At 50.6% G+C, this 24,020-nt stretch overlaps 2 protein-coding genes and 1 long non-coding RNA gene across 4 annotated transcripts in view; 1 reads left to right on the top strand and 2 right to left on the bottom strand.

Moving 5' to 3' along the window:
• Positions 1 to 727: 727 nt before the first annotated feature.
• ST6GALNAC2 (ST6 N-acetylgalactosaminide alpha-2,6-sialyltransferase 2) lies at positions 728 to 16,069 on the bottom strand. Its single transcript, XM_079130241.1, has 9 exons — positions 15,802 to 16,069; positions 12,295 to 12,355; positions 8,546 to 8,720; positions 7,757 to 7,925; positions 7,284 to 7,422; positions 5,573 to 5,676; positions 3,719 to 3,802; positions 2,323 to 2,422; positions 728 to 1,508 (listed from the first exon to the last, which is right to left on the bottom strand). Exons 1-9 carry the CDS (start codon positions 15,924 to 15,926, stop codon positions 1,341 to 1,343), a joined length of 1,125 nt encoding a protein of 374 aa, XP_078986367.1. The 5' UTR covers positions 15,927 to 16,069; the 3' UTR covers positions 728 to 1,340.
• LOC306655621 (testis-specific serine/proline-rich protein) lies at positions 3,803 to 5,564 on the bottom strand (the record flags this gene model as incomplete). The annotated part of the gene is made up of 1 exon (XM_079130242.1): positions 3,803 to 5,564. The coding sequence occupies exon 1, from the start codon at positions 4,655 to 4,657 to the stop codon at positions 3,803 to 3,805; it is 855 nt and encodes a 284-aa protein (XP_078986368.1). The 5' UTR covers positions 4,658 to 5,564.
• A 417-nt stretch (positions 16,070 to 16,486) lies between the features above and the next one.
• The window catches only part of LOC306658194, a 28,838-nt gene continuing 21,304 nt past the window's right edge, over positions 16,487 to 24,020 (top strand). For both annotated transcript variants that reach the window (XR_013762984.1, XR_013762985.1), the window contains exons 1-2: positions 16,487 to 16,650; positions 20,484 to 20,573. This is a non-coding gene — a long non-coding RNA (uncharacterized lncRNA). The remainder of the gene's footprint in view (positions 16,651 to 20,483; positions 20,574 to 24,020) is intronic.

Below are 24,020 nucleotides of genomic sequence, written 5' to 3'. Positions count from 1 at the left end.
CCCCCATTTGACTTCTTCCAAACCAAGTATTCTATCAAAGGAACATACTGCTCTCCTGGAGATTGAAAGACTTTATTGTCAAGGTAAGGCCAAGTAGGAGGCTTTGTCCTGATGCCAGTAACTGTTTCCCTCTAGTCTAATTCCTGGGCTCCAAGCAGTGGGATGTTATGGTTTCTCCATGTAGCTGCCTTAGAAACTAAAGCCCACCTGTCCATTGTGTTGATCAGATATCTGGGTTTCTGAAGTGCTGTTGTATAGGACTGAGTTCCTCATCCCTCTTGAGAGTGAACAAAATCAACCTTCCAAAACCACAGGATCAGAGGCCAGTTCCTGGCCTTGGTGGATTGGCCAGTGTAGGCTGCGGCCCCCTTGGGAAGTTGCCAATGGTGGCAACATAGCTCTTGCCCCCTGTGGAGTGCAGCCTATTAAGTGATCCAAAGCCACTAGTCTCGATCCAGTACTGGCTTGGCTAGGGGCTCTAAGGGTAACTCAATTGGGTGAGACTTAAAATCACTTAAAAGCCCATAAAATCATGAAGCTGCCTATCAGCTACATAGGTTCAAATTTATTGAAGCCATGATGTGTGGATGAGGTTTCGTTACCCAGTAATGTCATCCTGTTGGTGACAAGACCCTTGGTGGCAGGCAGGCTTCTGTGCAGTTGATTCCCATTGGGCACCAATACCTCCTGTTCTTGGACCCTGACGGTGAACTCCATGCAGAACACCCAGCACAAGATAAAATGGTCATTCATCATTTATGCAGTTAATCTGGTCGAAAGTCACATTCCACCTTTTGCTCTTCCACTTTATGAGGGAGCAGAAGAAACGTGTTCTCAAGAGATGTCCTTAGTTGGCTTTGGTGTTTGGGGTTGACATGCCAGTGGGAGCAGGTTGGGACGGGATCGTGCACTTGCCTGCACGGCTGGCTTGATCTTGGTTACTGATGGGTCCTGAGTGGTGTCATTGACCTAAGTCTTATCACCTCGTCTTGAGTTGCTTAGCCAAAGTGCCTGCCCCTTGCTGGTGAGGGTCACTGTCTCACGTTGGGAGTGTTATCTTTAGTTTTGGAACAAGTCCAGCAAAGCAGTCTGCTCTCCCTTGCTAAAGTGGGGATATCTGTCTCAGACCCAGAGGGGAAGTTTTTTTGATGGTAAGAAAGGGTACCCTGCTTTTAACACGTTTTGATGACAATTATGAGCCCACCTCAGTACCCTCTTGCGGGAAGGAGAGGGTCAAGGGGAGTGAAGCCCCTCTCAAAGGTTGAAAAGAAAAAGGCTTTTGGTCACTTGGGGACCAGGGCCAAAATTCTGCAAGAAGCAAAAGGCTTTGTGCTTTGGGGTCAGCGCTGGTACAACCAGAGGATACCAGCCTTGTGCAGGTCCCTCCACAGGACGGCTTCCAGGGGCAGATCGTGGTTTGCATAGAAAATCAATGGCTTCTTTTTTCGTTCGAAATAGTGGTCAGAATATTTCCAGTAGTTCCTTGTGATGAATCCATAGGCACTGACCTGGACAACATAGTCACTGAGTTAGTGTTTATTGGGGTTGTGTCCCCACACAGGTTCCTGTGTGCAGATGCAGGTAAACACAGCTCACCTGGGCAGTTTTCTCCACATTCTCTCATCCCAGGCTTATGGCCTCAAGATAAGTTACCCCACTGAACAGGCAGAGAAGCAAAGACACCTAAACATTCCCCACCAAGTAATGAGGGCGAAGCTGGGCTTGAAAATTGGGTGTGACTCTAAAGCCATGATCAAGTTCAAGCTGATTCAGGACCTAATAGTGACTGCAGTCAAGAGCCTCCTGTGTTAAAATAGGGAAAATGTGGGGCCAGGGTGGAGTTTGGCCTCTGGTCTTTGTACTGGCTTTACCAGGGGTCTCCTTGAAAACTGCTCAGCCTCTCTGCCTCGCAGTTCACAGAGCAACATCCCATCAGGAACATCTGCTCTGTGACTTCAGTGTATTTATGTGTGGGACAGTAAACCTGCTTGCTTGCCCCACACCAGCTCCAGGATGTCCTCACAAGAGGGCATCCTGGTTGGGAAGATTTTGCTTTCAGAAGAGCAGCATGACTCAGAGTGAAGGAGGCAGGTGAGGGGCAGGTGGCTACAGGAGTCAAGGCAGGACTGGCCTAGGCCCATCCTGGACAGGACGCTGGGGAGCGGTGTGCTGACAGTGCCACCCCCACGCTGGGGAATCCTGTCCCCGTGGGGGGCTAGAGACCCCGTCAAGGGTGCAGGCCCTAGGGAAGGACTAGCACAAGTCACACTGGGTTCTCATTCTCGTGCTGGGCCGCCACAGGCTCCTGAAAAGTCACCTTACCTGGTCACAAGTATGCAAAGCTGTCAGCAGCATGAGGGCCCCAGTACTGGGCATATATAGGTCTCCAAAGTCTGTGTTAATCAATTTTGATTTCAAAAACCTGCAAACCAAAAGGTAATAAAGCCCAAGAAGCGTTGGACTGTTGCCTGTCGGCTTCCTGGCTCACCGTTACCCTGCACAGCTACCCATCCAAACACCTTAGGAAACTGAAAACGTGGCCCTTCTGCCCCAGTCAGTTCCCTATTTGGGGGAAAAGCCAAGCAAACATCTAAATGCAAGATCTTTGGCTAAAATAAGACACCCGTGGTGGGTTTTGGGAGGAGGAGGAGGAAATCCAGGCGAGATCCTGCCGCCTTTCTCCACTGGGCAACACCTTGTTTCCACTCCTGGGCTGCGAGGGAACCACAAAGCCCTGGGCGTCGGCGGCCTCCTCCTCCTGCTTGAGATCTTTCTCTACCCCACATCTTGATCACGGGAAATGAGTGAGGTGGGAGCTCAGACCCTGGGTAGGACTCGCTGGTGTGATGGTGCCCAGACTGTCTGATTCCCCTGCAGAATGGGCATATAGCTGTGGCGTGGTATCCGTGGGGCTCCCCAGATGCCCCTCTCCCTCTGTCCTGGGACGTTTGCACTGGTCTACAGCAGGGTTTCTCAACTGTGGCACCATTCACATTAATAGCCCCCACCCCTACTGGGATTGAACCCAGGGGTGCTTAAATCATTGAGCGCCCCCCCCCCCCCATGCTTTTATTTTGAGAAGGCCTCACTGAGTTGCTAAGGCTGGCTTTGAACTTGTGATCCTCCTGCTTCAGCCACCCTCAGCCTTCTGAGACGCTGGGATTACAGGCAGGGCACCAGCACGCCTGGCTGGGTGTTCTTTACTGCAGGGACCATCCTGCACACTTCCTGTTCAGCAGCAGCCCTGGCCTCTACCTCCTAATGGTACTCACCTGACCACCACTGAGAGACAAAAATGTCTTCGGACAGAATCAAGTACTCGCCCTACCCCACCCTCCACTGAGAACCACCGTAAGTAGGAGGGAGTGAAGGAAGAAGTGAGATCCGGCCATTTGTTCCCCAGGTTCCTCCCGTGGTGGCTTTCAGCTGGCTGGGTTTGAGGCTAGAGGCGATGGCAGTCTGTTTCTAATACCCACTACCTCGCACACCTGGCTCCCCGGCAGACAGCCTATGCCTTTATGAGGGTCCCTGGGAAATAAACTTGCTCGGGTTATCCTGAGTTTTCTGTCCCTTTCCTGTTGACCGACTGCTCCATCAAGGGAGCGAGCGAAGTCGTAAGTGGAATAACGAGGTGCTGGGGAGGCACCCGGCCTGGACCCGCAGGTGTGGGCCAGGGAGGCAGGGAGGCCGGTGTTCCCGCCCGCCCCCTCCGCCGTACCTCTTTGTCAGGTAGCTGATGAACTCTGGATGCAGCAGCTTGAATTTACTGGCAGAGGCTTCCGGTCCAAAATAGGTGTGAGGCCTAGGACCCACGATAGAAGTGGACAGAGCGTCCGGAACCGTCGAAGTTCAAGGGGGAGAGCGAGGGGAAGAGGGTGGTGCTGGGGAGCCGGCGGTGGGTGCGGTAGGGCCGCGGCTGCGAGTAGTTGCGCGAGAAGGGCGTGTAGAAGGTGGCGGGCAGCACCGAGGGCACCACGTGCGGCTTCCCGCTCAGCAGCACCTCGGTGGGCGGGGAGTAGGAGAGCGAGCAGGGCGGGGTGAAGAGCGCGGGCGGCGTGGGGTAGGTGCAGCTGGTCTGCGGCTGGTGCGGGGGCGGCGGCAGCAGCGGCAGGTAGAAGGAGTCGGGCAGGGGCGGCGGCTCCCGGGCCTTGGAGCAGGGGAAGGTGCAGGGGAAGCACTGGTTTTGGGGGAGCGGCGATGTCGGCGGCTGGAAGAAGGGGGGCTCCTTCAGGAAGCGGGGCACGTAGGGAGCGATGTAGGACGGGATGTTCCGGATGGGCCCGATGTAGGAGGCCGAGGGGACCGGGCTCTGGAAGGGGGACTTGGCCAGCGGCACGGCGGGGGTCAGGGAAGGGTTTCTAGAGAGAGATTTTAAACCAGACTGGGAGGGAGATTTGGAGGCTGGTGGAGTCCGGGCCACATGCTGGATGTGAGGACTGGGAGTCAGGGAGGAAGTCCGGGAAGAGGGCTGAGAGGTGGTTGGGGTGGCAGGGTGAGACGGGGGGCGGGAGGACCCCCGGGTGGGGGAGGCGGGCGGGACTGAGCCTCCAGAGAGGGGGTAGGGCTGCTGATTGGAAGGGAGGACAGTGTGGTTGGAACGGGACTGGGAGGGGGATTGGGTTGGGGATGGATTGGGGGTGTGGGAGGGGGAGCTCATTGGTGTTGGGGAGGCTTATGTCCACCTGATGTCTCTGAGGCAGCCCCCCAGAGAGCCCAGTCCTGCTTGTGTCACAGAGCCCATCCTGGTGACCAATAGCAACAGGGGGAGCAATTGTTGGGTAACACAGGGGGTGGGGGAGGGCTTGGACACAGGACGGGGCCAGATGGCAGCCTGGTCTTTGTGCTCTGACCGGTAAAGGCCACTCAAAACCTGCTCTTTGGGGTGTGGGTAAAAAGTCCAGGGGCACGGAGTTAGGGGACTGCTCATATCTGCTACCTGGCAGCACAGGTTATGAGCAACTAATCTCAAGGAGAAGACACTGGGCAGTGGAGGGAGCAGGTGTAGACCAGGGCCAGGACGTGGCTCATAAGAGCCCTGGCACAGGAAGGCGGGAGAGGGAAGACAGCACTCCTGGGTTGCCAACTCTCAGGACTCTGGGCCTGAGGAGCCTGTGCTCTGGGCTCTTGGGCAGGGCCCTGGGGAGGATGCCCACCCACCAGGATGGCCCCCCACTTAGTTTTCAGAACAGTGTTCTCAACAGGTCATCAGATCCAGCTGAGGAAAGGTCTCTGCCACTTTGGCCTGTGTGTCCCTGAGCAACTGACAGCTGGCTGGGCTGGTGATGGATACCATGGCCTTAAGCAAGGAGCCAGGCCTGCTGTCCCCATTCAGAGAAACTGCCCCTGAAGCCAGCAGGAGGCCAGTAGGTCACCTGGGCTTCCTGGGGCTAGATAGCAGTTCCTCAGCACTGAATCAGGTTGAATGTCTGCGGATTGTTGAGTTCTTGGGATTTCCCTGTTGCCCTTCACCCAGGGACCGGCTCCACTGTGGGTCCCGGAAACACGGAGAGGCCACTCAGCATTATCCGTCCCCTGCACCACAGCCTCACACCACTACCACATAGCCACTCACCTGTCCCCTTTATCAGGGCCCTCGGGGACAGACACACCCAGAATGGCTGATCTTAGCATCAGGTAGTCACGGATGCTTGAGGGGATGAAGATGTAGCGCAGGTCCTGTTAGGGCAACGGGGATAAGGCTAATTCAGCTCCTGCTCAGAGTCTTGCCACCTGAGCTGACTGAGGAGTTTCCTAACATGCCTTTATTCTCACTCTGAGATACGGCAGTTGTCTCAATGTATGTTCACAGATTCTTTGATACCCTTCCCTACAAAGGTGAAGCCTAATTGTTGTCCCCCAACCCCCCCCCCCCTTTTTTTCAGTACCACTGAGCTCTTCCAGCTCATTGTTAAATTTTATTTCGAGACAATCTCCCTGAGTTGCCCATGCTGGCTCAAATGTGCTATCCTCCTGCCTCAGCCTCCAGGTGGCTGGGGTGTGGCTTTGGAGACTAGGTCATAAAAGGTACTGTGGCTCCTTGCTCTCTCAGGTGACTCACTCTGGGTGAAATGTGCTATGTCCTGAGAACTCCTGAGTGGCTTATAGAGGGGTGCAAGTTGCAAGGACCTTTGAGGGAACCATCCTGGTTCCAGCCCCAGTCAAGTCTTCAGATGGCAACAACCCATTGCCTAAGAGACTGAACCAGAACCACTCCGATAAGCCACTCCTAGATTCCCCACCCATTGAAATAGCGAGATAATAAATGTTTGTCATTTAGGGTTTTGGTGTGATTTGTTATGCAACAATGGATAACTCATGCAGGTACTGTAGCCACACCAGAGATCAACCCCATTTTTCTATTGTAAGCAATAAAGGTTCTACTGGGGACTCAGTGCACACATACTATGGGTAGGACCCTCCTGAATGCTCTAGTCAGAGAAAGAAGCTTCTGGAAACCAGGCCCTGCAGTCCCTTTCCTGGGATCCACATGTGGCACCCAGATTGATTGAGGCAGGAAGCATGAAGTCAGGGCAACTGAGTGTGGCTGAGAGAATTTGGAGGCTGTAACCAGCTGTGACCTGTGACCTAGGGCATGTTTTCAGTTTCTTTGAACCTCAGTTTCCTACACAGAGCTATTTTTGAGAATTCAAGTGGTCACATGTCATTCTTTTGGTGGGCCCTAGTGGGAAATGGAAACAACCCTAGTCCTGTGGTCCAAGGGGCCTACATTTCGATAATTCTAGCTGTGTGACCTTGGACATGTTCTTGAGATTCTGCAGAATCTGAGCTTTGCCATCTGGAAATAGGTACGATGATCCCACCCAGGGCTGCAATGAATACTGTGTCTATGCCCTTTGCTGTCCTGGGCACCAAAGAAATGTTTGATAGATGGCCATGACAGGCTGATCTCCCTAGAGGACATGAGGCAGTCTGGGTTTGAATCCTGGCCTACTGCCCACTTACGGAATAAAAGGAAATCAAGTTTTAGTCTTCTCACTAGTAAAGTGAGGCAGTGTAAAAGTTGACAAGGTATCTGTCAACTGCCTAGCACATCACCAGCATTCAGTAAATGTTAGCCTGAGCCAGCTGCCTAAAGGAACAGGGGTCTCTGACCAGATCTGCCTTGACCTTTAATGGCTACACCCTGGGCAGCCAAGATCCTGGCACTACTTCTCTATCCACTGGACTGGGGTCGGAAAGCCCTATGGCACACCCCAGCAACAGGTCCCCAGGAACATGGCACCCCCTGTCACCCACAATGCCATGCCCATTGGAGGCCTCACCTGTCCTTGTGGCACTGAGGTGAAGCCCAGATTCCAGTAGGCAATGAGGGAGTTCTTCATGGTGTTCACAGTGAAACCATAGAAGGAAGTCTTGGTGCCCACATCTTGCTCAAAGCCTTTGATCACTGCTCCATTGAGTCTGGCCAGAATGCAGGACATCAGTGTCACTGTAGTCACACCATGCCATCTGCTTTCCTTCCATCACAGTTCTGCCTCGCCTACACCATACCTCTGTGTAGACCATCCCTCTGCCCACAGCAGCACCTGCGTGCAGAGGCCCCGGGGCAGGCAAATCTGGCCTGCTGGCCCTTGCTCCCAGGTTCTCTTGCATTGCACACCCATGCTCTGTCTTCAGGTCTGCCGAATCTTTGTGCCTGTCTACCCATCATGACGGCTGAGCTGTCTCAGTGGGTGCTACCTTGGTTCTCCACCCAGCTCTGCTGTTCCAGCCCCCCTGGCCCCTGCCCTCATACCTGAACACGTAGTCATGGGCGTCAATTTCCAGACCCTGACGGGACCCGTTCAGAATGCCTCCATTACCCACCACAGCACATCGAATGCAGTCTGGGGACAACCTCTCAGCAGGAGCAAACAGCTTTTCATTCTCTGAGCTGTTCAGAAGGCTCAGGGTAGAGGCAATGGCTGTGGGTGAGGACAAGGGGAAACCATGGGGAGGACTGTTGCCAGGGACATGGGGGCCTTTCCAGACCCCCTCTGGCCTTGCTCCCTAGAGCACTGAACCCAGCACCTCCCAAGGAGCACAGAGGGTGGGTGGAGAATGGGGGTCAGTGAGAGAGGGAACGAAGAGAAGGGTGGTAGGGTAGGGCGCTCTGCTGAACTTGAATGGATTCTTAAGGCTGTGTGCATTCCCAGAACAGAGAATCTGAACATGGGGTTGGGGCAGATTTGACGTGGAGAGGCTCTGGGCCTGAAGGGTAGTGGTTTCTGAGCAGCAACCATAAGTGGGACTGATACGGCCTTTTGGCCTCTGTCCTCAGCCTCTGTTGGACCCAAACACTTTCATGCCTGGGAGACCACAGGCGAAAGCTGCCAGGCAAGGGACCCCAGCCCTCTCCCTGAGCCCTGGGTGCTTGGCTCAAAGAGGGAGATGAGGTTGGTGTGATATAGCTGGGCATCTCCGAGGAGACCCCAGATCACTGAGGCTGTGGGGGCAGTGGGGCCTGGTCTGCCCGAGGGCCAGCAGCAGGAAGAAGGGACTAACTGAGGGAAAAGGCAGGGAAAAGGCAGTGGGTAGCAGGTACTTTGTTGTGAGAGTCCCTGCCAGCCATAGGGGCCTTTCTGCTGGCTCAGGTTGTCCCAGAGGTCTGGGGTGAAGAGGCCCCCCCACAGCAGCACTGGAGTGGAGAGATCGAACAGTCTCCGGAAGCGGTGGTGCCTCAGAATGGCCAGGTCAAGCGGGTGTGGGCAGGGCCGGCTCTGTGGGTGAGAAGATAAGAAGGCTGAGCCCCATTAGGAAGGGGCCTGGGTGGGTGGATGGCCTCCAGGAGAGCTGGAGGGATGAGCTGCCCTTCCCTCCAGACTGCGTCCACTCAGATCTGCTAATTGAAATGGTCTCTGCTCCAGCTGCCCGGTGGGGGTCAGAGAATTTCTGGATTTAGCCTGCCAGCCCTTCCTCTCCCAGACATCACATCTCCATGCTCTGCTGGGTCTGGCCTCATACTCCTTCACCTCTCACCTGGGCAAACTTCCAGCACTTTCTGGTAAATGGGTATGACCTGCCCCTTCAGTGGAGGAGGTAAGGCCTGGACTTTGGAAACCATTAGCCTGGTCCAGATCCTAGCTCTGGTAGTACTCCCTGTAGGATTCTTATGTGAAAGGGAAGATTTATAATCACCTTTCTTCCCACTGGTGTCTGTGTTCAACTCATGTACACCCCACCCACATTCATGTCCACCTAGAACTTTAGAATGTGACCTTATTTGGAAATAGGTATTTATTTATTTATTTTTGTGGTGCTGGGGATTGAACCGAGGGCCTTCTCTGCTTGCAAGGCAGACACTCTACCAACTGAGCTATATCCTCAGCCCGGAAATAGGTAATTAAGTTGTAATTAAAGATGAGGCCATAAATTGGCTGGGGATGTAGCTCTGTGGTAGAGTGTTTGTCTAACATGCTTTAGGCCGAGTTCTATCCCCAGTACCATCCCCACTCCCTCCAAAAACAAAAACAAAAAACAAAAACCTGAGGCCATATGTAGTTAGTTGGGCTCTAAATCCAACAGTGAGCCCCCTTGTAGGAGGCCCTGTGAACACACATGAATGGCACGTGATGACAGAGGGAGAGTGGAAGGTGCAGCTACTGGGGCCACCAGAGCTGGGAGAGCCCAGGGAGACTTCCTTGGAGCCTTCAGAGGAGCAGGGCCCTACTGACACTTGGATTTTGGATTTCTGGCCTCCAGAACTATTGGAGAATCAATTTCTCTTGTGTTAAACCACCCAGTCTGTTGTCATGTGTCCCAGCAGTCACAGGAAATGAACATAACACCTCTACACTCGGGACTAAGGGAGAGTGAGGACGCTTGTCCACAGCATCAGGATCTCAGGAGCTGTGGCCTGGCTGGGCTGCTGTTACCCCTGAATGCGGCTCCCTGGTGGAAGGACCGGGCAGGAGGTAACTGCGCAGTCATTGCTGGTGGATAGCTGGAGGGTGCGTGTGTGCTTTCTGTGTATCCCTATGTGGTCTGGTTCATTCGGGTGTGATTTTCTACAATCACCCTAGTTAGTGTTCTCACTAACAAAATTACTCAAGCAAATGCGAAATTTGCATGGTGCTTAAACTATTGCTAACATAGCAATCCAATCTTTTTTTTTTTTTTTTTTTTTGGTACCAGGGATTGAACCCAGCAGTGCTTCACCACTGAGCCACATCCCCAGCTCTTTTTATTTTATTTTTAAATTTTGAGACAGGGTCTTGCTAAGTTGCTTAGGGCTTTGCTAAAGTGCTGAAGCTGGCCTCTAACTTGCAATCCTCCTCAGCCTCCCAAGCCGCTGGGATTACATGTGTGTACTACCACAAGGCTAATATATCAATCTTGTTGGCACAGATTCACATTTTCAAAGAGGCAGTATAGCAGAACTGACTATAATAATTTAATTTGTCATAGAAGTATTTTGGGGGCCCCTCTTTTTTGTAGTATTGGGGATTGAACCCGGGGTGCTCTGTCTTGAGCTACATCAGCCTCACCACATCCCTGCTTTTATGAGACAAGGTCTCACCAAGTTGCCCAGGTTAGACTCAGACTTTTAGTTCTCCTGCCTCAGTGTTCCAAGCTGCAGGGACGCACCTGGTTACACAGGGGCCCTCTTTACAGCCCCAGGAGAAGTCTTCAGGTATCTACCTCAGCAAACCCTGGAAAGGTTCCACTTGGGCAGCTGGCTTGCTTTTATCCCAAGGACATGGTGGCAAGGCTCCTTAGCTCTGGCCACCAGGAAGCTCCGAGTCAGATACTGACCTGTCTCTTCCACCTTGTGGCATTGTCTTCTTTTCCTGCCTTTACTTTTCCTTTGTGCTTTTCCTCATTTTATTCTATTTTGTTTTTGTCTCATGTATGGATTCAGATTGACATGACTGCAGCCATCTTGGTATGGAACTGCCATTATTGCCTCTGAATAACCCTGGCTGGTTTTTCCTGCATAATTTCCCAGCAGACCCTAAAAGATAATAACATGGGAATTGTATGTGGAACTTTATAACTTGGAACCTGGATCCAGGGATGCAATTGACTATTTGAAATTATCTTAAGATAAACCAGGTCCATTCCAGCTGGATAAAGTCACTTTTGTCCTAACACATAAATACACCTGTCTTTCTAGACCCAATTTCAGGGTCATGTGCAGGTCTTGCTGCTGCACAGGATCATGCCCTGATAAATGCCATTCTTTGAAATCCTGGATCTGTCTGCCTCTTTTTGGTTTCATGGCCCCTTGGGGTCCTCAAACAGTAGGACACATTTGTTCTGGAACACCTTGTTATATGTGTCCAGAAACCACCTCAAAGCTTTTGTTTTAAACCAGGTAATTCCAGGTAGAAAGGACTTTGGAAAACTTAAAGATGGCCTGGTTCAAGCACTCGTGCAATGCTTAAGGTCTCGTCAGCCTGCTGACCACATGTGCATTGGCCTCTGTTCTTAATGCAACCCCTGCCCCCGACCAAGTCACCTGCCTACGGCCACTTGTTCTGTCTCTGAACATCTTGGCTGTCACTGAGCTCTTGTATGAAGTGAAGTCTCTCTACCTGTGACCTCAATCAGTTTCCCAGACACTGAAAACAGCTCTTAATCTAGAACTACATAGATAGAAACTACCACACCCAGCCCTGGTGGCAGGAGAGGCTACATCCCACAGTAGAACAGGGCCAGTTTCTGGGGTCAGATCAGGATGCAGTTCCAGTACCACCTCTTACCCCCTGAGGGATCCTGAGCAAGCCACCTAACTTCTCTGTGCCACAGTTTGCTCACCTGGAGGAGTTAGCTTCCAGGGTACTGTGAGGCTTAAGTCAGAGGAGGCAGGTAACATGCCAAGCCACACATGGGGGCCCTCGGTCAATGGTGGCCATTTCCTAGGGCTATGGAGCAGCCCCCTGCCCAAGTTCTCAGATCCTCTGGCCAAGCATGGAACATCTTCTCAGAGCTTAGAGTTGACTCCATGGTGAGCAGTTTAAACGTGACTTAGAGTAACTAGGTATTTCCAGGATCAGAGTGTAAAATCTGCCTGACATTTTATGATGAAATTTTAAGATTCCTAAGAACTCTTCATCTGGCTACACCTCAGGGGTGCTTATTTATCCACCCTTTTCTCCTGCTGGGGTATAGGAAACCCTAGTGTTCAGGTTGAAGACTCCCCGTTGGGTGGATGCCCAGCTTTATGCTGATGGAGCTCCAGAGAATCAGGCCCAGTAATCTCCTGAGAATGTTCTGGTTTGTTCTCTTTTCCCCTCCTCCCTGATAACCTGAGAATGCTTAAAACTGCCACAGGGTGGATGGTCACTGTACCTTTGTGCTTCCAGAATTCCATGTCTTGGACTGAAAGAATGCCCGGTGAGGCGGGATGTCCCTGCAGGAGAGGCAGGAGTAAAGCAGAGGTCCAGGTCAGCCCTGGCATCAGGTCCTACCTACCCCTTGGGAGCTTCTAGATGGATTCCTGACAAAGTGTCAGGGTCTGAAAGGTACCCATTCTCTTCATCCTTCTCCCACACTCCTGTTCTTGCCCATGGCACTCTCTTTAGGCACACAAGTCCTGTCACTTGATTGTGTTCTGCCCAGCTACATAAACCCAGAAATTAGTTCCCTCAGTGAATGGCAAAAATGTGGGGTTTGTAGGAACAGTGAGATGGTGGTTAAAATATGAAAATATAAAATAGGAAAGACTGACGGCCTCCAGAATTGTCACCATCTGAGGGGTTCCCTGCCACAGCCTGGGAGGCGGGCATTAGATCTGAGACCATGGGATCCCCTGAGCCTCCTGAGCACAGTCATGGTGAAGCGCCCGGCTTGGGATCCTGACTCCGGGGTTGTATCCTGTTCTAACACTTGCAGCTGTACAATTTCAGGGTTACTGGACCTCTTGGAACCCCAGTCTCTGTATCTGTGCAACAGGGATGATCATATTGAGTTCGTCTGATTGTTGGGTCCAAAGGAAGTCTAGGTTATCACATGTGAAAAGTGCCTTCTAAATGCCTGCTGTTGTTTCCTAAAGGAGGAAGACAGAGGACCTTGTGCCAGCCTCTCTCTTAGCGTCCCTTCCGGAGGGAGGTAAGGAGTTGATGGTACTCCCAATTCCCAGGTATTAGGTTGTCCCATTAGTAGGGCAGAGGGAATACTGGAAGGAAGGAATAGGGTCCATCACAGGCCCATTCAAAAGGATGATCATGCGACTCCCCACCCCCAGTACCCAGCAGCCAGAAAGGAGTAGGTGGCAGTTTGCAAGTGGAAAAAAGAAAGTCCTCTAATCAGTGCTGAGACAGATGACCACTCTGGAGTCTGGGATCTGCCTCCCTTTGGTTTCCCAGGTTTCCTGAAAGATCCTAGAGGGACAGCCCAGAAAGAGCAGAGATGATTCCTTCCCTCTATCATCCCTTTTCCCCTGGGACTGCTCCCTTGTTCACCCACGTGAACAGGGTGAGTTCAGTGTGACTGCCTCTGAGGACAAGCCAGGATGCCGTGCTCAGCCTAGGCGGCCTGGGGAGCCCAGTCTCTGGATTCCCATCTGACTGATTACACCCACATTCCAGGTGATTCCAATGTGCATCCAGGCTTGAGAACCAGGTGGAGATACTGCTGCACAGGGCAGACTTGAGACAGGTGGGAGAGAGTTGTTGGGGTGGGGTGTTGGGGACAGTGGGGACCCTCTGCCTCATTCAGTTTTGTTGCCCTGAACTCTTCCAGCCTCTGTTCTACCTCCTCCCTCTCAGGAATCCAAGTGCTTCCAGTTGCCTGCTTGGAGTGCCTGGAAGGGCGTGGGGAAGGAGGTGAACCACTCATGCTCCTCTGGGAAGTTTTAGCAGCTTAGGGAGAAATAAGGTCAATGTAGCCTGATTTTTTTTTTTTTTTTTTTTTTTTTTTTTTCCAGTACGGGGTATTGAACCCAGGGGTGTTTAACCACTGAGCCACATCCCCAGCCCTTTTTGTTTTTGAGATAGGGTCTTGCTGAGTTACTGAGGCTGGCTTTAATTTGTGATCCTCCTGCCTCAGCCTCTTGAGCTGCTAGGATTAGGGGCAAGTGCCACTGCTCCTGACTCAATGTAGCCTGTTTTTCATAAAAGTAAGTTTACTCAACTTAGATCATATTCTTACTAATCTGGGGCCCTAAAATGTCCTCTCTTTTGCAAAATAATGTTGACAATAGATGGAAACTGGAAGTCCTATGTAGATCCTCACCCCCTCCTTCATTAAAAAAAAAAAAAAAAAAATTAAAAACAGGTCTAGAATCCTGAATGGATTCCCAGGCTGGATTCCTCTCAAATGTTCACTAAGAACTCTCTCATCTTCAGAGAACCTGTCCCAGCCAATCTACCAGACTGTTCCCGTAGTAGCCAGGCAAGTCCCTTTGAAGTCCAAGTTGGGGAAGGTCACACAGCCTACTGGCTGTTCCCTCTCATCTTTCTTCCCTCCTGGGCTAAAACATCCACCACCTCCATGAGAATGAGCCCTGACCAACCCCCTGGGATTTGTTACAGCGCAAACATCACCAAGAAACAAAGAATGGGCAGGTGCTTGAGTCATACTAGATTTTGAAAAGAAGAAAGTTTTTTTTTTTTGTTTTGTTTTTTTTTTTTTTTTTTTGGAGTGTTTTGGCAGTGCTGGGAATTGGGCTCAGTGGAACTTTGCCACCAGGCCTTTTTATTTTTTATTTTGAGGCAGGGTGTCACTAAGTTGCCCAGGATGGCCTCGAACTTGTGATCCTCCTGCCTCAGCTTCTGGAGTCTTGGGATTACAAGCCTGTACCACTGTTCTTGGCAAGAAGAAAGATCTTAAAAGAAAAACTTAAAAAGGGCTTTATTGAAGTATAATGGAGGTACAATAAACCTCATATTTAACAATATATTGGCACTTTTAAAGGATTTTGGTAACCTCACACCCTTCCAAGAGGGCTGAACTCAATCATCTACAAGTGTGCTTCATGTTATTTGGCCGCTTGGATGTGTCCTTTGACCTTATCCCCGGGAAGCAGATATTAATTTTGTTTTCATCAAACTGCCTGCAGCGAGGTTTGCTGAGGCGCGAAAGCGCTAGGAGGCTGCGAGGCCTCTACATGAGGCCCCGGCGCACTTTGGCCTCCCAAACCCAGACTCCAGTGCGGCTTGGTCTGCCCGCCAGAAGTAAAACTAAATCCTTTAGAGTCTTCTTCAGTAACTGGAAACCTCACCTGCCAATGGCAGCCTCTCAGGTTGCTCCTCCTGGGGCGCGGAGGAGAGGAAGGCGCCAGGGAGAGCAGGAGGGGGCCGAGCGCAGGGGCGGCCAGGTCCGGGAGCTCAGAGGCACCCAGAAGCGGCCCCTGTTCCCGGGGTCCCTGGCCCAGAGATACACAGCAGCGCCAACGGGCGGGGCGGAGACCAGGGGGTTGGAAACGGCGACGGGTCACCGCCTGCCTAAGGATCGTGGCAAAGGTGGAAAGCGGGAGGCTTGCGTTCCCGCCCCAAAGCGGAGTCTGAAAATGGGCGACGTTTCGGAGAGTCGCCGACCCAGAAGAAACTCCTCTTTCTCAGGTGGTCCAGCCAAATTTCGACATAAAAAGTGTTTTAAATCGGGCACAGGGGAATCAACCCAGAAAGTTGGGACCGCCCGCGCGTGCCTTTCGGACCCGGGCAGAGGCCGCGAGGTCCAGGCGGCGCGAGGTTAGCACTGGGTGGAGGCTCTGGGACAAAGGGACGCGGCGGAGTCCCCGCCGTGAGCCACCCGGAGCGGCAGACGCAGAGGGCGGGTGGAGGCTGCGGGCGGCCGAGAGCCCCGAGCGGGGCGCCCTCCCCGCTCCCTGCGCCGCGGGGCAGCCGGCAGCCCTACCTGGCTGGGGACCGGGAGCCCGGGAACCGCTCCGCCGGCGAGGAGTACAGGGCGAGGAGGATCCCCGCGCAGGCGGCGGCGAGCAGGAGCAGCAGCCAGAAGGGCTGGCCGCGCGGGGGCCTCATGCGGCCGCAGCTGGCGGGCGCCGAGTCCTCTGCCCTCCGCGCTCGGGCCCGCCGCTGTCCGGTGCCGAGGGGAGAGGCCGCGGTGGGCCGGGCCGGACTCGCGGAGGCGACTGCCCCGCCTCTCCCCGCCCTGCCCACCCCGCGCGGCCGCCGCGCCTCCCCGCCCCGAAGCTCCCCTGTTCCAGGGCCAGGCCGCCGGAGGTCTCCGCACCCTCGGGGACTGGGCCGCGGTGCTGGTCCCGGGAGGCTGGAGTGTAGCCACCGGCGCTGAGTCGCGCGCTCCCCTCCAGGGCTGCCCTCTGCCTCTGGGACTGCGACTAGGGACACCCCGGCCGCTGTGCTCCAGCCAGCGCCCTCACCGCGGACCCAGCTAGCGGGGTCACACAGGGCCCTTTCTCCTCCTGGGCACCAGCCGGAGCGCCTTGTGCCGTGGGCAGTTGGGGTGCGGGGAGACGTCGCCCCCTGTCGCTTGGCTGCGCACTGCGCGCTTGGGGGACCCCGGCTCTGGCTCCCGGCTTCTTGATGCCAGAGGCGATTGGACGGCAGCCAGGAACCTCCTGCTGGCCTCCCTTTGGTAGGACCATCAGACCTGTGTCGGTTTGGAACCTGGCGCCTCATGTCCTTGCAGAACTACAAGGAGGATCTAGTTCCCCAAAGCAGCTGGAGAGGGGTTGGGGAGATTGGAGAAGAAAACCCTCACAGGGCTGGGAGTGGAGGGGGCGAGGTAGGCAGCGGTGGTGGAGGTGTGTCGGGGTGGTGAATCTGTCATCCTCTTATTTGGTGACTATCCAGAGAAGTCAGGCCCCTCAGCACACTGTGTTCCTTTTACAAAAGGAAGCCAAGCTGGAGAGCTGGGCGCATGGAGGTCCGGCTGCTCTCCAGCACCACCAGGAAGGACAATTTGAGCTCCGAGGCAGAGCCCTCCCTGCTAGTGATTAGTAGGTCAGGTGGTGGATTCTGCAGTGGACATTGTCCTTAGAACTCAGAATCCTGTAAAATGCTCCAGACAACCCAACTGCTGGGAGTCAGCAAGGGTGAGCAGGACCTGCACCCTCCTCTGACTGTCTTCTAGGCTTCTCCCATGAGAGAAAATCTGGGTGCAGAAAGTGGTATCTGCCCATTTGCAAAGCTTCCAGAAACGCCTCCTGGGGCCTGTGGTCCAGAATGAGTCTGAGTACCTTGTCTGGTGTGGGCCAGTCAGGACATTGGTGGGCACACAGACGCAGCCAGCCTTTTCTCTTATCCTAAGGCTGCTGAGCAGGGTGAGGCACTTCTTGCTACCCTGCTGAGGGGCACTACTTGGAATTCATGGATTTGGGTCTTTCAATTCAATTTCCATGGTCCTCATGTGTCAAAATCCCTGTTGGTATTACTCATATCTCCATTGAGGCTTGCTCCCGTTTCCTCTGTGGTTAGTAAGAACTCAGACCTCTCGCTCTTCTCCCTCGCAGCAAGAGGCTTTCCTCCTACTTCAGAGAGAAAAAGGGAATCACTAGCTGTTGCTTCAGCTTTCCGTCTTCAAGCCCACAAACTCAGCCTGGATTTTCCTGCCTTAAGGAAGGGTAGTGCTTTCCTCCTGTGTGGGAGTTGATGCCTCGTCCGTGTCAGTGACAACCCCCAACGGCAGTACCCCTCGGACCAAAGCCTCCGAATCCATCCGCCCGGCTTTTTCACTTCTGTGGTCTTCGGCCTCACCAGGCCTCCCCCGCCTCCCAATCAGTTCCTTAGGGAGGAGATTAGGGCCTTTCTGTTTTGTAGATTGCTTCTTTCCCCAGACACAACCTTTGAACTGGGATTTGTGCTTTTCTCCGACCAACACTCCTGTTTTAGGATTGGGACAATAGGTGGAAAGCAAAGGGGAGTTCTCAGCTGTTCTCTCCTGGGGTGGAGCCATGACCTTATAATGGTATCCTCTGTGATCTCGTGCCCCAGATGGAGTCTCCATTCCATGAGCAGGGGCTGGGCGGAAGAAGAGAGTCCTCACCTCTTGGCCCCCCTTGCCCTTGACTTGCCTCCGCAACAGGTAACCGGGGGCAGTATGAGAAATGCTGATGTCCTGTCCCTCCCAGAAAGAAAGTCCTCTAACCGGGAGCTGGGCAGAGGGGAGAGGAGGCCTCTTGTCCTTGATTGTACCAACCTGGAGCAGAGCTTGCGTCTCACAGAATTGGGAGCAGGGAAAGAGGGCAATTCAGGGTTGGTATTTGGTTCACATACCACAGACTCTTATCAAAGTTTAGATTTTCTTGCACACGTGCTTCTTTCTTTGCTGTGTACCCATAGGATCATTTTCAGATTCTTTAAATGGTCCTTTTCATCCTGACAGCCAAGAAGCAGAGAGATGGGAAGGGGCCATAGGGAAGCTGCCACTTCCAGGAACCCCCTACGACCCCCCTCCTTCAGCCATGCCCCAACTGCCTGTGGTTACCACCCAGTTAACACGTTAAAACTAGGATGGACAGATTAGGTTATGCTCTCATAATCCAATCATCTCACCTCCGAATATTCCTGTATTAACACAGGAACTTTTCGGGAACCCCTCAGATCCAAACCATAGTAGCGAATCTAAGGAATTGTTGACTTTTTTTAAGGTGAGGTAATAGCATTTTAATTATTCTTTAAAAGAGTTCTTATCTGTTAGAAATACATATGGATGCCTGACACAGTGGTGCACACTTGTAATCCCTGCTACTCAGGAGGCTAAGGCAGGAGGATCACAGGTTGGAGGCCAGCCTGGGCAGTTTAGCAAGACCTGTCTCATAATAAAAAATAAAAAGGGATGGGAATGTAGCTCAGAGCACCCCTGAGTTCAATCCCCAGTATCTCTCTCTCACACACACCCTGAAAAATTTACAGATGGAATCATACGATATGTGAGATTTGTTAAAAACAATCCAGTCTGGGGCTAGAGGTATATATCAGTGGTAGAGCACTTGCCTAGTATGCATAAGGCCATGGGTTCCATCCCCAGAACTGAAACAAAACAAAACAAAAATCTGGACTCTGAGTCCAGTGTGCTTGGAGGGTACAGATGAAACAAGATTGGCTCTGGGTGGATCCTTGTTGTGTGTTCACAACTGATTCACGGAGCTCATTGTTCTCTCAACTTTTGTGTACATTTGAAAATTTCCATAAGGTGTAATTTTATATTTTTTCTACATCTAAAATATACTTTATTAGAATTTTAGAAATATAGGATTAACATTAACTTGAGTTCGAATGTTTAAAAGTTAGGCACAGTGGCACATAGGAGCTACTTGGGAGGCTGATGCAGGAGAATCACCAGTTTAAGGCCATCCTGGGGAACTTGGCAAGACCCTATTTAAAAAAAAAAAAAAAAAAAACTTTAAACAATGTATACACGGTACTTTTCACTTGAGATGGAGTGTGTGTTGTGGTTTTGCAAAACCAAGAGATTGGTCTGGGGACGTAGTTCAGTGGTAAAGCACTTGCCTAGCATAACCGAGGACCTGGATTCAATTCCCAGCAACCCCTGCCCCTAGCTGCATATGAGCAAAAGACAAAAAGCCCAGAAAGTTCAAAACTTCAAGTACTCTATGTTCTGAAACAATCACGTGTAAGCAGCTCTGCACAAACACATTGTCACTAAAATCAATTTATTTCTCAGTATCTGAAATGGCATGAATTTCAATCAAGTCCCCAATCAAAAATTTATTGCAAGTTCTAATTGTGTATCAGCGGCTTTTGTCATTTCAATCAAAATCATTTTTAGATGATTAATGATTTTATGAACAAAAAGCGATGATGAAAATTGCTCCCATTGCATGTCAGGAATTTATAAAAAGGCGAATTTAAGTACTGAATTGAAGTTGAGTAGAAACTGAGTTTGCAAGACAAAGTACAGTTGATGGCGCATTTTGAATATGAGTCAGGATGTTCAGAATCAGTCAGAAAGTGGATTAGCACTTGTGATCCACACAATTAAAGCCTAACATCTTTCAGGGTTTAAAAAGTTCCTTTTATGCTTTTTTTTTTTTTTTTAACCTATTAATGGGAAGATTTTTTTCAACTTCTGAAAATGGCAACTTAAAAAATGTTATTTTGCTGTAAATGGAAATTTATTTTGACAATAGATAATTGATTTGCCTGTTTGTATTGCACCCAGCAATAGTCAAAATTTGCATAAATTATAATTGGTCTTGATAACAATAGGAAACAAAAAATGTTAAAAGGATGAAACAAAACTTTTGCCATTAATCTCAATTGTGCTGCTGTACTATTGCATATATCATTAACTATTTCAAAATAAATCAGTAATCTATCCTTTTTTTTTTAACTTATTCTTTTTCTATCTATGATGTTACATTACAATTACTCATAGTGATTTTTTTCATTAGTTTAAAATCCAGGTTGAGTACATTTGTCACCTGGATCTCTCTACCCCAATTCCCAGAGCCAGGAGCCCACTTGGATGGCGATTGTCTTCAAACTCACCGCGCTGCCTTCCAGCTTGTCTTTTCAAATTCACGTTCGTTCTCCTCAGCTAGTGTGATTCGCACAAAATGCAGGTCTGAGCTCTCTCTTCCGCTTCTCTTTCAGCGTTCCATCGCACTGACGGCAGTTTCTCAGTTTTGAGCACAGAGAAATGGAGAAGCCCCATCCGAGAGTTTGAGAAACTCCGTGTTAGCCGTAAGTCACAGTTTTCCATTGTCAAAGATCGCTAAACAAACAGAAATACAAACGTGGGCGCTGAAACTGTTACAGTGCTGGAGACTTCTGGGAAACAGACAACTCCAAGACCCTCCTTCAAACCCTGATCCTTGTGATCAAGTCAGAAAGATTTCAGATGTGCCCCTCAGAGTAACGGGCAGGAGTTCATTAGAGGGATGGGAAAGGGGAAAGGGGGGCACTCTCGAGGGAGAGAGTGGGTCCTCTCAGAGAGGAGAGAGACAGAATGCCTCTCCTGTCCTCAGGTTTTATTGGGGGTTCCAGGAAAGTTTCCAGAGAGTCCCACCCAGGCCCACCTCTTGACTTTTTTTTTTTTTGCGGTATGGGGAATCGAATTCAGGGCCTTGTGTTTGCGAGGCAAGCACTCTACCAGCTGAGCTATCTCCCCAGCCCCCACCTCTTGACTTTTGACGGACAGCAGGGTGACATCAGACTTTCAAGTCTGCATTTGCATAACAACCCTTAGGTCACTCTGACCCATGCTGACCAGTTCTAATTGGAACCTGTTCTTACAGATTTTATGGTTAGGGGGAATTATCCTTATCGCCCTGAGTTCTGGGATCTGATCTGTGTAAGGTCACAAAAGACCCCTTCTTCTTATTATTGGCATTTTGGGGCTTGAGTTTCTCCTGCAGATAACGGGTAGTAACAGCCTTTCAACTTAAGCCAGGCAGGGCTGCAGGTAAACTGCTTTTTAAAAGAGAATGCATGTGAGAGTCAGCGCAGTGGGAGCGTTTTACAGAATCATTCTCTTAGCCTCATGTTCCCACCACTCATGTCTGTCTGTCCCCTGCCAAAACCATGTGACAAGTATACATCACTATACTTCTTGACCAAGAAGATTGCATTGTTTTGGATAAACACACAGGCGTCCTAGCTGGATCATATGGTAGTTGTGCTTTTAGCTTTCGAGGAAGCTCCATGCTGATTTCCATGGTGGCTGTCCTAGTGTCCATCTCTACCAACAGTGCAGGAGTGTTCCTTTTCTCCCTGAATCCTCGCAAACATTTATTGTTATTTGTATTCTGAATGCTTGCCACTCTAACTGGAGTGAGGTGGAATTTCACTGTCGTTTTGATTCGCATTACCCTTGAGATGTTGAATGCTTTTTTTTTTTTTTAATACAAGTATTGGTCCTTGCTACTTCTTTTGGAAGAGTCTGTTTAGTTCATTTACTCATTTCATTGATTGGTTATTTGCTTCTTTTCCTGGTGAGTTTTTTGGGTTCTTTGTGTATTGTGAATCAGCGTGTTTCAGAGATACAGGCCTACCCACGTTTGCTGCGGTACGATTTCCAATCACAAGCGATGGCATCAGCCCAGGAGCCCACTGAAGGAGGAATGGATAAAGAAAACGTGGTGTATACGTACGCTTTTGTACTTTATTCAGCCACAAAGACAAACAAACGTACTTCATTTTCAGGAAGTAGATGGAAACTATAATTTTGAGCAAAATAAGTCAGACTCAGAGAGTAAAGTGTCATATGTTTTCTCTCACATATGGAAACGGAGGCAACAAAAACCATAGGGGACTCCATGAAATTAGAAGGGTGACCAGTAGAATAGATAAGGGTTGGGGAGGGCCCAGTGTAGGGCATAGAAAATGAAATTGATCACATGATGTTTTTATATCTGCACAGATACACCAGAATGAAACCCACCATCTTATTAACATGTACTGATACAGAAAGGCTTAGATGAAACATTTAAAGGAACATGAAAATAAAACAACTGACTGATCCCTCTTAGATCTTGATGTAACAAGGACAGGTTAAATTCATTCCTGAAATTCCACTAAAATGGTAATATACAGATTTTTAAAAACACAAGCCAAGCTATTTGGAGGGTATGCACCTGTAATGCCAGCTAGTCAGGAGGCTGAGGCAGAGAATTGCACGTTTTAGGCCAGCCTCGACAACTTTTATTTTTGAAACCCTGTTTCAGAAATAAAAAGGATTAGGGATGTAACTCAGTGGTAAACACCCTGGGGTTCGATTCCCAGTATGGGGGTAAGGGAAACACAAGCCAGGAAGCTTGGAGAAGACAGGATTGTAGACCACAACAACATGTTCTGGAAATTAAAACAGAAGGATAAGAGGCAACTGATTTAACACCTTCAGATCGCTGGATACTGAACTATTAGTGAAGAGCAAAGCCATACCCATTCCTGCTGTAGAAGTTTCAAAATGGTTACAAACTGTTGACATCCCGCACCTCTGGAAATAGGAGGAAGGGGTGGAGATTGGGAGAAATCTATTTGACAAGATTCCTTTTTTCCCACTAGACTTCCCCTCCCAACCCTAGTGTCTTAGTCTGTTTTCTGTTGCTATAAAAAATACCTGAGGCTTGATAACTCAAAGAGGTTTAGCTCATGGTTCTGGAGATTCAAGAGCAAGTTGCCGAGACCTGTTTGGCTCCAGCGAGGCCTTGTGGTGGGTGGCATCACAATGGGGGGCATGAGTGGGAGAGATTAGTGGTGAGCCAGGAAGCAAGGGAGGTGCCAGACTCATGTTATAATAACCCACTGTCTCAGGAGCAAGACCTGCGTTGATCCCGTCACGGGGGTGGTGCCCCCAGGATCAAGTCATCACTAGGCCATGCCTTTTTTGTTTTTCAGTTGTCAATGGACCTTTATTTTACTTATTTATTTTTTATTTTTATGGGTTCTAAGAATGGAACCCAGGGCCTCACACATGCCAGGAAAAACTCTGCCACTGAGCCACAGACCCAGCCCCTAGGCCATGCCTCTTAAAGATTCACTCTTCCTAATACCATAAAGTCGGGGACCCAGCTGCCAGTACACGAACCCCAGGAGGCAAACCATATCCAGGCTGTAGCACCTGGCAAAAGACCGAAGGTGTTTTCCTCTTGATCTGGAGGACAGCTGGAGATGTGGAATGTGAATGGAGTCAGACATCTCAGGGGAGATACTGAAAGTTTCCAGAAAGGAAGACAAATGTGAGAAATGGATGGAGAAGAGTAGAAGTGAATAAGAGAAACTAGAGGACACATCGAGGAGGCCTGATGCCCAAATAATAGAAGTTCCAGAAAGAGAGAGAGAGGGTATAATTCACCGATGGAAAAAAAATACTGGTACTTGAACTCAGGGGTGTTTTTTCACAGAGCTACAACCCCAGCCCTTTTTAGTTTTTATTTTGAGACAGGGTCTCACTAAGTTGCTTTGGACCTTGCTGAGTTACTGAGGCTGGTCTCAAACATGTGATCCTCTTGCCTCAGGCTCCAGAGTCACTGGGGTTCCAGGCATGCACCACTATGCCTGGCTCTACCCTTAGACTTGTGATCCTCCCACCCCAATCTCCTGAGTTATTGGGATTACAGGTGTGCACCACCATGCTTGGCCATGAAAATAATTTTTTTTTTTTTTGCAGTGCTGGGGATCGAACCCAGG

This window comes from Sciurus vulgaris (genome assembly GCF_902686455.1).
Source record: "Sciurus vulgaris genome assembly, chromosome: 3".
In the NCBI taxonomy this organism is placed as follows: domain Eukaryota; kingdom Metazoa; phylum Chordata; class Mammalia; order Rodentia; family Sciuridae; genus Sciurus; species Sciurus vulgaris.
Note: the sequence above shows the minus strand (reverse complement) of the source record. Positions and strands in the feature narration are given on the sequence as shown.